The sequence below is a fragment of the Aegilops tauschii genome, chromosome 4, assembly GCF_002575655.3.
Source record: "Aegilops tauschii subsp. strangulata cultivar AL8/78 chromosome 4, Aet v6.0, whole genome shotgun sequence".
NCBI lineage: Eukaryota > Viridiplantae > Streptophyta > Magnoliopsida > Poales > Poaceae > Aegilops > Aegilops tauschii.
The window spans coordinates 125,532,928-125,545,171 of NC_053038.3; the positions used below are offsets into that span (position 1 = coordinate 125,532,928).

General features: G+C 39.8%; 1 protein-coding gene across 1 annotated transcript; it reads left to right on the plus strand.

The window, feature by feature from the left end:
- Nucleotides 1-7,790: 7,790 nt before the first annotated feature.
- Nucleotides 7,791-11,475, plus strand: LOC109757795 (uncharacterized). Its single transcript, XM_020316628.4, has 3 exons — nucleotides 7,791-8,079; nucleotides 8,171-8,276; nucleotides 11,205-11,475. Exons 1-3 carry the CDS (start codon nucleotides 7,905-7,907, stop codon nucleotides 11,284-11,286), a joined length of 363 nt encoding a protein of 120 aa, XP_020172217.1. The 5' UTR covers nucleotides 7,791-7,904; the 3' UTR covers nucleotides 11,287-11,475.
- The last annotated feature ends 769 nt before the right edge of the window (nucleotides 11,476-12,244 follow it).

Sequence of the window (12,244 nt, forward strand, 5' to 3'; positions counted from 1 at the left end):
CTCTACATCATGTCATCTTACTTAAGGCGTTACTCCGTTCTTTATGAACTTAATACTCTAGATGCATGCTGGATAGCGGTCGATGTGTGGAGTAATAGTAGTAGATGCAGGCGGGAGTCGGTCTACTGGACACGGACATGATGCCTATATTACATAATGATTGCCTTGGATATCGTCATAACTTTGCGCTTTTCTATCAATTGCTCGATAGTAATTTGTTCACCCACCGTATTATTTGCCTTCATGAGAGAAGCCTCTAGTGAAACCTATGCCCCCTGGGTCTATCTTCCATCATATTAGTTTCCTACTATTTTGCAATTTTTTATTTTCGGATCTATACACCAAAAAACCAAAAAATATTTACTTTATCTTTTGTTTAGTTTTATCTATCTCTATCAGATCTCACCTTTGCAAGTGACCATGAAGGGATTGACAACCCCTTTATCGCGTTGGGTGCAAGTGTTTGATTGTTTGTGCAAGTATTGGTGATTTGCGCGTTCTTCTCCTACTGGATTGATACATTGGTTCTCTAACTAAGGGAAATACTTATCTCTACTTTGCTGTATCACCCTTTTCTCTTCAAGGGAAAAACCAAGGCAAGCTCAAGAAATAGCAACCACCAATCCAGCACCATAGTGAATTGATATGGAGGATCATCACCAGGGGGAAGGGCCACTTGGCCCGCCACAAGAAATAATAGCTGCAAAGAACATAAAAAAATATATTACAAAGAAATAATTCAATAAACATGTAAGATGATCGATTTGAAAGCTATCATTTGATAGAGTTGAAAGACTCAACCATATTTACCCCATAAAACTCCCTATCTTGGAAATAGAGTGGGAAACTCAAAGTGAAAAGTGAATTTGGGACAAACCAACTACAACCCATGACGGTAAGGAAGTAAGGAACCAACGGAGAAGACGATCGACCGAGAGGAAAGGGAGAAGGTGGCTATCGCTGGAAGAGCACCGAAGAGGAACAAAAGAAGAGGCGGCGCCGACGTGGGGGTATGAAGAAGGCTGGAGGAAACAGACCAGACGAGGGCAAAACGAGGGAAGGAGACGGGTGGAGGAACAAACGAAAAGGTAGAATAAGAAATCTAAAAAGTTTAAGGACTAAAGTGAAAAAGAAAAAAATAGAAAATGAGAAAGTGAAAACCGGGAAGCACTCAAGGTCTCCTCTCCTTACAACAGGTGTCGAACATAGAGCACGGCATAATAGTCTATCGTCTCATCACGACGCTATACTTGTTGCGCTCGGGCGCTACCCCAAGTGACCCCCGCTAGGGGTACCCCTTAACTAGCGATTTCTTCGATGATTTGGGTAGTTATATGTCGTAGTCCCTTTCAGCGCGTACGTATGTTCCTATGAGCCAGCCCATGTAGGCTCTTTTTTCAGACCGGTTTTGGGAACCTTCCAGAAGCTTCCGACCAATTTATTTCACCCAGTATTTTCATTATTTCACCCAGTATTTTGTTTTCCTCTTTTTAGATTTTTTTCAAATTTGTGAACTTTATTAAATTCATGGACTTCTTTCAAAATTTGTGACTTTTTTCAAATTCATGAACTTCTGCAAATTCCCGAGCATATTTATGAATCCACGATTTTTTTTCAAGTTCGTAAACATTTTATCAAATTCATCACTTTTTCAATTTTCACGAAATATTTTCAAATTCCTAAAAAAATTCAATTATACAAAAGAAATCGAGTTCATGAACATTTTTTTAGGATTGGTGAAGTATTTGTTTTCAAATTCGCAAACTTTTTACAAGTTCATGAACATTCAAAAAATTCTTCACGGATTTGATAAATTTTCATTAATTTGGTTTTTTTTTTGTGAATTCAAAATATGTTCATGGATGTTAAAAAGTTCACGGTTTTGGAAATTATTTATGTCTTCAAAAACTGTTCGTGACTTAAAAAATGTTGACGCATTTCAAAATTGATCATAAATTCAAAATGTTTACTAATTTTAAAAATGTTCAGGACGTTGACAAATGTTCTGAATTAAACAAATGTCACAAATTTGAAATGCTATATGTCCTTAAAAAAATCAAAAGGACAAAATAAAACAGACTGGAAAAAGAAAAGGATAAAAAGAGAAGGAACGAAAAGGGAACAGATTAAAAACTGAAAAAACCTGTTAATAAAGATGGGATGGAGAAAACCTTTTAAAATCGTCCCAAAACCAGGCAGATCTATGACCAAACAAGCTCCACTTCTCGGGACCTCCTAGTGGAGGCATTCTGCGTCAAACAGTCACGCGACGCACGCACGGAACCCCCGACTGGGCCGGCCCAATAGTGGGCGCTGCGATGTTAATGTTAAGAAAAATGCAAGCGTGCCAATCCGCTATTTCCTAGCCCAATTTCTTCTCTGTGTTTTAATTCCGCAAAAAGAAAGAGACGCTCTTGTGGTGATTCGAACCCGCGTGCCTCTGACAAAGTTTTGTTGGAGTAACCACTGCACCTTCCCAGCGGGATCTGTACAATGAGAACTTTTTCTTTTATTTGTTATATATTCTCCTGTTTACCTAGTTTCCTCCCTTTTTTTCATTTTTTGTTTTCCTTTTTTTCCTTTTCCGTTTTTCTGTTTTCTTTTTTATCCTGGCTCATTGAATTGTTTGCATTCTTTTTCTTTTGAAATTACATGAACTTTTTTTCAAATTTGTGAACTTTTTCCCAAATCTATGAACTTTTTTTTAAATTTGGTGAACTTTTTTGAAAACCGATGAACTTTTTTTAAATTCGATGAACTTATTTTTAATTTCGATGAACTTTTTTTCAAAATCATAGACTATTTTCAAATTAGATGAACTTGTTTTCAAATTCAATGAACTTTTTTCAAAATTAATGAACTTTTTTTTAAAAGAACAAAAAGTTTACGTTTAAATTCAATGAACTTTTTCGAATGTTTTGTGAACTATTTTTCGTTATTGATGAACTTTTTTCAGAATCATTGAACTTCTATTGAATAGGGCAAAGTATTTTTGCATGTTCAGAAACTTTTTCTGAAATCTGTGATGTTTCAGTTTTTTTAAAGGAAATTATGTAACAGCGGCTTTAATAGCTTTTAAAGGTTTCGTGCTGTACTTAATCACTTCTAACCGCACGTCCGAGTGGTTAGCCGAACACAGTACGCTGTGTGGGTTGTGAGTTCAATGGCCCGCAGTGGCGCTATTTCTGGATAGTGTTCGCGCTATTTTTGTGCGGTGCCCCTTCGTGGGACGGCCCGCCACGCGCTGTAGCGAAAGCGCATCTCCTAATCGGCGCCTGCAGCGCCGACTAGGAGCTCCCTGCCAATCCTGCCAAGATTCGACCAGTGCACCTCCATGTGGCGTACGAGAAGAGCTAACCCATAGATCTCAAAAGCGTTGGTGCTAAATGTGAAGCGTGCTAATATAAGAATTAGTACCAACAAAGAATCCGGACAGTTTTTTGATTTTCTCAAACTTTTCTTTGAAATTATGAATTTATTTAACAAACGAGCAATGTTTCAAAAATACAATAATTTTTTGAACAACTCGGACAAATTTCCGAATTTCAAAAAATCAAACAAAACGCATGAACATTTTTCGACAGATTGTTTTTGACATTCCTGAATATTTCCCGAAAACCCAAAAATTTATAGAATCTTGAGAACAAAAACTTGATAATGGGAACAATTTTTCAAAAGCACAAACATGTTTTGTAATTCTCAAACATTTTTGAAAAACTCACACAATTATTGAATTGTGAGAGTAATATTTGATAATGGGAACATATTTTGAATTGCTGATTAATTTTTGAAAACCACAGACATTTTTTTAAATTTCCTAATATTTTTTGAAAGCACGAACAATATTTGAATTCGTGAGATAGTTTTAAATATTTGAACAACAACGTCACTAGCCACCATAATTACCGAGATTAGATATCTAAAATGGCAGCCCATTGTGTATCAACAATAAGCTGCAAACAGATAAATTTCTAGTTTTCTCAGAATTTGTGAACAAAAATTCAAAATAGGAATTATTTTTAAAAAATTGAAGGAAAACATTCTGAGCATTTGTATATAAATAACTTTTTTAAAAGGAATGAATAGAAAAGAGAAAAATAAACAAAGAAAATATAAAAACGAAAAAATGGAGTGCAAAAAGAAAAACGAAAAATAAAAAAAATAAAAATAAACAGAAAAACATTCGGAAACCTTCTAGAAGGTTCCTAAAACCAGAAAAACCGGTTGGAAACCTCCTAGAACGCTCCCAAAACCGGGTGGTGCTGGTTTTTAGGCATTTTTTACTGATAATTGGGCCGGCCTATGTCGCTTGTTGGTCGATTGCTCTGTGCAAATCAGCTACAATCGAGAGCAACTAGTTAACGAGCGCTCCCTCGGGAGCCTCGCAACGATCAGTGCCATTTGGCGCGCGCTCAGCCATTCACCACGTGTCGCGTTATGGACGCTTCCTCCGGATTTTATTATTTTTATTTTTACGCGCGCGTTTTCTGCTTTTTAAACTTTTTTTTTGACGTTTTGGTTTTCCCCCGGTCTTCCTTAGCTTTTCGATATATTTTTTTGAAAAAGAAAATGTTTGCGCGAAAAAACGCGTCTTCTTTTTTTTTCTTTCGCGAAAGTCACGTTTTTTCTTCCGCGAGAGGCATGGATGTGCTTTAACGAGAGTCACGGCCGTGCCTTTCGGAAACAGGAAAAAAAAACACGTTTTCTGTTTTTTTCCTTTAGCGGAGTCACGGTTTTGCTTCCGCCAGAGGCACGGTTGTGCTTTCGCGAGAGTCACGGCCGTGCCTCTCGGAAAGGGAAAAACAAAATGCGTTTTCTTTTTTTTTTCTTTCGCGCGAATCACGGTTTTGCTTCCGCGAGAGGCACGGTTGTGCTTTCGCGAGAGTCACGGCCGTGCCTCTCGGAAAGGAAAAAATACGCGTTTTCTGTTTTTTTTTCTATCGCGAGAGTCACGGCCGTGCCTCTCGGAAACGAAAAAAAAAACGCGTTTTCTGTTTTTTTTCTTCCACGAGAGTCACGGTTTTGCTTCCATGAGAGGCACGGTTGTGATTTTGCGAGAGGCACGGGCGTGCCTTTTTCGGAAAGGGAAAAAACTGTGCTCCCGGTTCGGTTTTTTCACCCGGTTTTTTAGTCTGTTTTTTAAGAAATGTTCGTTAAAACCTATCAACATGGTATCTAGTTTTGAAGATCTCGACGCGAGGAATCCAATGGTGAAAACGGTTCGAGATTTGGACGCACGGTTTAAGAGATAAAACTTTTGAATAAACGGATCTACGAAAAAAGGAAAAACTCCCAGGTTGCGACAAGTGGCGCGCTGCATGTGCATCACTTGTTGCGACATGAAAAAGTGGAGTGTTCTTTGCAACGAGTACTCCTTAATTAGTGATTTGGGCTACAATCTGCTGCAGATAGGATTTTCCCACTTCTCCAACTAACTCCCGCTAATATAGGCCAGTCCGCTAGACATGGTTTGAGGTACACTAATTACTAAGACTGAGGAAATCGCAATTAATACAAAAACAACTAATTGGAAAGAAGGGGAGCTCCTATACCCTACTGTTTCCTGGCCTCGGCACATTTTCAATTTTTGACCATCAAAAATATTGCGGGTGCTGGGTTTCGAACACAAAACCTCACTGTTTACTTCAAAACGCAGTTAACAACTAGGACAACTCACATGCCGTGCCTACAAATGCTTCCTTGCGATTTTTATTCTGTATCTTCTGGAATCTATTTTTTTACGAGTTTTTTGGCTGGTTTTTCATTGGTTTTTACTCGGTTTTTTTTGTTTTCTTTTTCATTTTTATTTTCTTTTCTTTAAATTATATGAACTTTTCCAACTATGAAACTTTTTTCCAAATCGATCAACTTTTCTGAAATTCATACAAAAAATCAAAATCCGGTGAACTAAATTTGAATTAGTGTACTTTCCTAAAATTGATGCAATTATTTCAAATTTGTGCAATTTTTAAAAAGTAGATGAAACAGTTTTGAATACGTTTGTTTAAAAAGATAAAAATGGATGAACTTTTTTTGAATTCGTGTTTTTTAAATATAGACAAACTTTTTAAAATTCGTGAACTTTTTTATCAAAATCGACAAACTTTCTTCAAATCCATGATTTTTTTTCAAAATCTGGTGAATTTTTTAATTCCAAATCGATGAACACATTTCAAGCTAGTGAACTATTTTTGAAAATTGATGAAAACTTTTTCAAAAAATGATGAACTTTTTTTTTCAAATTTGTGAAGTATTCTTCAAAACTGATGAACTGTTTTCCTAAATCGTTGAACCTATTTCAAAACTGTGAACCTTTCTTTAAAATTAATGAACTTTTTTCAAATTCTATGAACCTTTTTTAAATGCATGATCTTTTAGCTCGTGAACTTTTATTAAAATGTACCAAATTACTCCAAACTTTTTCAAATCAATGTACTTTTTTCCTAATTCTTGAACTTTTCTAAAGTTCACAAACATTTTTTATTTCCGCAATTTTTTTCCAATTTCTATAAACCTTTTTTAAAATCCATGGTTATTTTCACTAGTTTTAAGAATTCATTTTTTATTTTATGCTTCATTATTATATAAATTATGTTGGGTATATAATAGTATATGTTGACTTAAGAAAGGGTCAAATAGTGATGTTTCCTTCCAATGGACAATTAAATTAGCACGACCTAGTGGTTATTGGCTACAGCCAACCATGTCCCATCTATGGTTTGAGTCCTGCTTTCCACCAATAAATGTGAGTAATTTGACCTGTTTCCTTTGTTGCTTTGCGTTTTCTGTGTTTCGGAGCAGCTTACTGGGCCGGCCGCTACATGCCTCCTATGAGCACCAATTGGTGTAAGAGGCACTGCGGGCGCCGAACAGGAGGGGAGCTCCTACATGTCTCCTGTTTCAAATTCGATGAACTTTTTTCAAGTTCACAAACTTTCTCTAATTTTACGAACTTTTCTTTTGAATTCATGGTTTATGCGAATGCGTTTTCACATTCATGTTTTCTTTATTCAAATATATTTTATAGTGGGTATATATTAGTTTATCTTTAATGTTTGTACTGAATGAAAGATCAAAGAGCACTGTTTTCCTTAAGAAATCAAGTAACTGACATTGCTGCAGTGGTTAGCGCGTGTTGCGTCGACTTGGGCTTTTGTAGTCCGAGTCCCACTTCGCGTCCGTGCAGGCACCCGCTTCACGAACCGGCGCCTACAACGCTCAATAGGAGCTCTCCTCCTATATGGCGCAGCACGCTCCAGGGAACGGACGCGCGCGCACACCCCACTGCCCCCCACGCACCAATTTTGGGTCGGGCCATGAGCGGCAGCGGTGAGCCCCCTATTTTCTTGTTTCTTTTTTTAGATAATTCAGGACTTTGAAAACTTTCCAAAATATTTTTTTTTTTGCAAATTTCATAAAATTTCATGGAGCCAAAAAATGTCCCTGACTTCGAATAATGTTCAAGAATTTGAGAAAAATGTTGATGATTTTAAAAAAATGTCCATGAATTTGGATATTGATGAAAACATTTATTATAAGGACAAATTTTGAATTTGATGAACATTTTTTTGTTCACTAAATTCCAGGGGGCGCCCTACGCGCCATATAATTAGGATCCACCGAACAGGAGCCGCCCCTTTACTACAGCAGTCATGCCTGGGCCTGGGGAACGACATGCGGGCTGGCACACTACGGCCTGTATAGGAGGATACGTGCCGTGCTGGGCACATTTCTGTGTCGTGACGTTCTGGTTGTGATGGAGGCCCAATCCACACACTACATGATAGAAGCCCACGATTTTACTTTCATCGGGTTGTTGTTGTTCCTCTTCCTCTGTCTCTCTCTCCTTCGTGGTGTCGTCGCCTCTCATCCAAGCTTTAGCGAGGGAAGGGATTCAGGCCGTGATGGTGGGGAAAGGAGGCGAGGCCGCGGCGTCGGCGCAGCACAAGGAGGAGCACGAGGAAGACGGCGACATGGTTGGCGTGGTGAAGCTGATCAGCGCCGAGGGTTTCGAGTTCGTCATCGACAAGAAGGCAGCCATGGTCTCCAACACCCTCAGGAACATGCTCACCTCACCTGGTATCCTTCCTACCCTTTGCTCCATCCGTCCATCCATCGATCAATCGATCTGTATTACTAACTAATCGAATTGAAATCGATGAGCGTTAAGGTGGCTTCGCGGAGACGCGCGAGGGCGAGGTGAGGTTCCCGGAGATCAGCACCGCGATCCTAGAGAAGATCTGCCAGTACTTCTACTGGTCGCTCCACTACGCCAGGTAAATCCCTTCCTTCAGATTCGCCTTCCCCCCTCTGTACGTCCAGATTATCAATCAAATAAGCTTAATTTTTGTTTGAGGGGATAAATTTGCTTAATAACTGCTCACCCTAAGTAGTGTCGATACATCAGCCCCAATTAGATAACTCTGTCTGTGCAAGCAAGGCCGTGAAACAATCAGATTTAGGTGCCTGTGGCTTGCACTTGTTTGTCCTCCCAACCATCGTCCTGTTTTATTTGTTTATTTATCGATTGCTTGAACTAAGATCCATCACAGAGTGCTCTTACAAATCTTGCCAACAATCATACGGCCTGTCTGGCTCCCATTCATGTATGTTGCAGGTTTCTTTTGTTTAAATGTTTCGTGTGTAAATGTCCAGAACTTCAGAATAAGTGCGATGACCTAGAAAGCATATTTGTGTCCGAAAATTTAAAGTTACTTATTGTTTGCTCGTTCGTTACTGTAAACGAACCAAATTAAATGCTTAGGGCATCTCCAACGGCAAACATGATGCCCCACTTGTCGGGTAATCCAACGGTATCCCTCAATTGTCCGCCACTTTGTCCAATGGAGAGAGGAGAGAGAAGGGGAAGAGAGGAAAAGTGGGTTTATTGTGGGGTCAGAGTGGCCCTATGCTGAGTTGGCGGTGTCTGCGGACATGTCCGGACTCCCCTACTCCGCCCCTCGATCTGGGGGACGTCCGGACAGAAGTAGGGGATACCGTTGGTGGGCTTTTTTTTACGGACAGGCCAGTCCGGACATAAAGAGGAAATAATAGCTTTTTATGACTTCTTTTCAGAATTTTGAGAAAAAATCTCTATATATGATTTGTTTACAGAATGATATTTAGGAGCAGAACCAATTGAATGGTTCCCATGTATTCCCTCTCTTAACTTTTATGGTTCATCAAACTTGGTCGGTGGTTAAACTTATGAAGCATGTGAAGTTTATGCTCCAGCATCCCAGTCAATTATTTCATGCTTACAAATGGCACACTAGGTGTTTTGTGGAATACATCACACAACTTCAAAATAACAGATATCAGAATATTTACCATCCAGGCATTTACCTTAGACTATACTATATATCATGCACATGAGTTGCCCATATACTTTCTTTTCTGTTGCATTCCTCGTGCTATTATTTGTCTTTCCTGTCTTATTAGTGGGTCACTGGTCATGCATACATCTCAGGATTTCTGGTGTTATTTTTACTGTAACTAAATTATGACTTCTTGGATTATTTTGTCATTTGTGGTGGCAAAGCAAGAATTTAACTGTGTGTAATATGATGTTTTCTACTCCCTCCGTCCCATAATATAAAGAGCGTTTTTGACACTAGTGTAGTGCCAAAAACGCTCTTATATTATGGGACGGAGGGAGTAACTCTTAATCCTTTCTAATTGCTTACTGCTTTTGTGAACAACTTCTCCATTCACATGTCCATTTGAGTAAGAATCATTTTTTGTTCTGGAATGAAGGTCACATGCTCTGTATCATTTGTGTGAAGTCACCTCTTATACACTACTACAACAATCACGACACGCCAACAACACATGCAGCTTTTGCATCAAGCTACAAATACGATATGGTTCCTACCACCTAAGCTACTCTGTCTCTATTGTAGCTGTACCAAACCTAGAAATTTTTTGTTAACCGAGGTGTTCATGGAATGATATAACTCAATAACTGTGCAATGTAACCTTAAATGTTTTCTGCCTTACGTCTTGATAGGTCCTCTTAACTTTTAATCCAGAATTTGTCAGGGTAAATTCAGTTGTGTCTTAAGTTTTTCATCTGATTATGAGGCACTTAAGTTTTGTTTTATTTTTACTACAGAGGTTACCTAGAGTTGTATGCTGACTATCGTTCACAAGCTGTATTGTTCTGAAGAATTCTGCTGAAAACTGGATAGTCTACCAGGGCGCGGGGGCAGGTTGTACCATAGAGTTTTCGGTAGAGCAGGTTCTGTGCCAGGAAAAACGGCATTCCTCCAAATATCCAGCACTTACTCGTGCTTTCCAAGCTAACTAACAGTTGTTACTTGAGTTAGTGAAAAAAGGCGTGCTTAGGCACTAGACAACAATAGGATGCCTAGTGCTTAATAATGCTAGGATTGTGCTTAGGCGAGGCAATTTAGCCTTGCAAAACAGACAATTAATAGCACTTTTTTCCTCGGTTGGAGTAGAATGCATGCCCCTTGCACTTGGTTCTCTGTTCAAATGAGATTTTGATGAAAACTCCATATTAACATTTGGTGTGTACAGGAGAAGAGATTTTCCCGTGATTAGAGGAGAATTTGGTGTGTTTTTCACATACTCCCTACAAACAACAAACAACAACAACAAAGCCTTTAGTCCCAAACAAGTTGGGGTAAGCTAGAGGTGAAACCCATAAGATCTCGCGACCAACTCATGGCTTTGGCACATGGATAGCAAGCTTCCATGCACCCCTGTCCATAGCTAGTTCTTTGGTGATACTCCAATCCTTCAGGTCTCTCTTAACGGACTCCTCCCATGTCAAATTCGGTCTACCCCGACCTCTCTTGACATTCTCCGCACGCTTTAGCCGTCCGCTATGCACTGGAGCTTCTGGAGGCCTGCGCTGAATATGCCCAAACCATCTCAGACGATGTTGGACAAGCTCTCAAAATTCTTGTCTTAAATTTGTCTAGATGCAGATGTATCTAATATTAAAACATGACTTGATACATCCGTATTTAGACAAATTTAAGACAAGAATTTTGGGACGGAGGGAGTATATTGCAGATTCCACCTTGACTTTTGGTAGTGCCTTGCATTAAGAAAGAGAAGCAGTGTACTGATAAGCCGTGTATTAAGTGGTGTGTTTAGTTGTACTAGTAGTGAATGCGACGTTTGCGTATCTCATCCGTTGCGTTTCTTTGACGACTCCATTGTTTTGTTTGTAGTGGGAAGGAGACGGCGGAGTTCCCGATCGAGCCAGAAATAACGCTGGAGCTGATGATGGCTGCAAACTACCTCGACACTTAGCCTGGAAAATTGCATGGTTGTTGGCAAGATGAATCCATCGTCCATTTGGGTTCATTCAGTAGAAAATGCGATGTTCCACCATTGTGCTTACCTTGTCTCAGTACATGGGTTTATAGTAAACTAAAACTACTAAGGTTGCGATGGATGTATTGCGCAGTTAGTAGCATGAATCTGTCGTTACTGGACTTACAGCTTGGCCGGGATCAGATCTTGTTGTTGTGTCATATCAATCAAAACTGAGGCGCGACCAGATCTTATCAGCTGTATCATCTGTTGGACTGTGATCAGCTGCGCACATGTCGCTTGTTTCTACATCGCACTCACAAAGATTCCACGCAAGTGATGCAACTGGATTACATCGATTTGTCTAGACCATTAGCCAGCGCAGAACGTTGTGACCTGGGGCGGCTGCTACAACTCTCATCCAACGTTATTAATACTTGTTGCGTCTCATAGTGGTTCTTGCCGTCATGGGCATGACAGTGATCCTACCAGTTCTTCCTTCTGATAGTAGTTTTATCATCACAGTTGATGTCGATGCCGCAACGCACAAAAACTGTTGTATGCACACATGATTGGAAATGTGATGTAGCCGCATTAGAGCATCTCCAGCCGTTGGAGCCCCCAAGAACACCACCGAACCAAAAAAGTTGGTGTCTTCAGAGGCCAAATGCTTTATCTGGCCGAAATAGGAGTGCATGGGAGGGCATCTTCCCAGCCACACCCCACCTCAACAAAAAGTTTGTGAGAAAAATGATTAAGTGGGCCAAGAAAAAAGACATGTGGGGGATTCGTTGAAACTTCCGCCGACGCCCCCAAGAGCCCTCCAACGCGCTGGGTTTCGTCTGGGTTTGACGGCGCCGATGCTATTTTGACGTCCTAGAGGAAGTGGCTGGGTCATTTTTCGGCAGAAAGCGTCGCCGAGTCTAAAAAGGTGTCCTGGAGGCGTTCTGAGGGG

Bases quoted from the DNA above. Each gene is read 5' to 3' on its own strand.
- LOC109757795 (XM_020316628.4), top strand. From the start codon at position 7,905: ATGGTGGGGAAAGGAGGCGAGGCCGCGGCGTCGGCGCAGCACAAGGAG. The intron at 8,080-8,170 runs GTATCCTTCCTA...ATGAGCGTTAAG, and splicing joins GAACATGCTCACCTCACCTG to GTGGCTTCGCGGAGACGCGC. The intron at 8,277-11,204 runs GTAAATCCCTTC...TTTTGTTTGTAG, and splicing joins TGGTCGCTCCACTACGCCAG to TGGGAAGGAGACGGCGGAGT.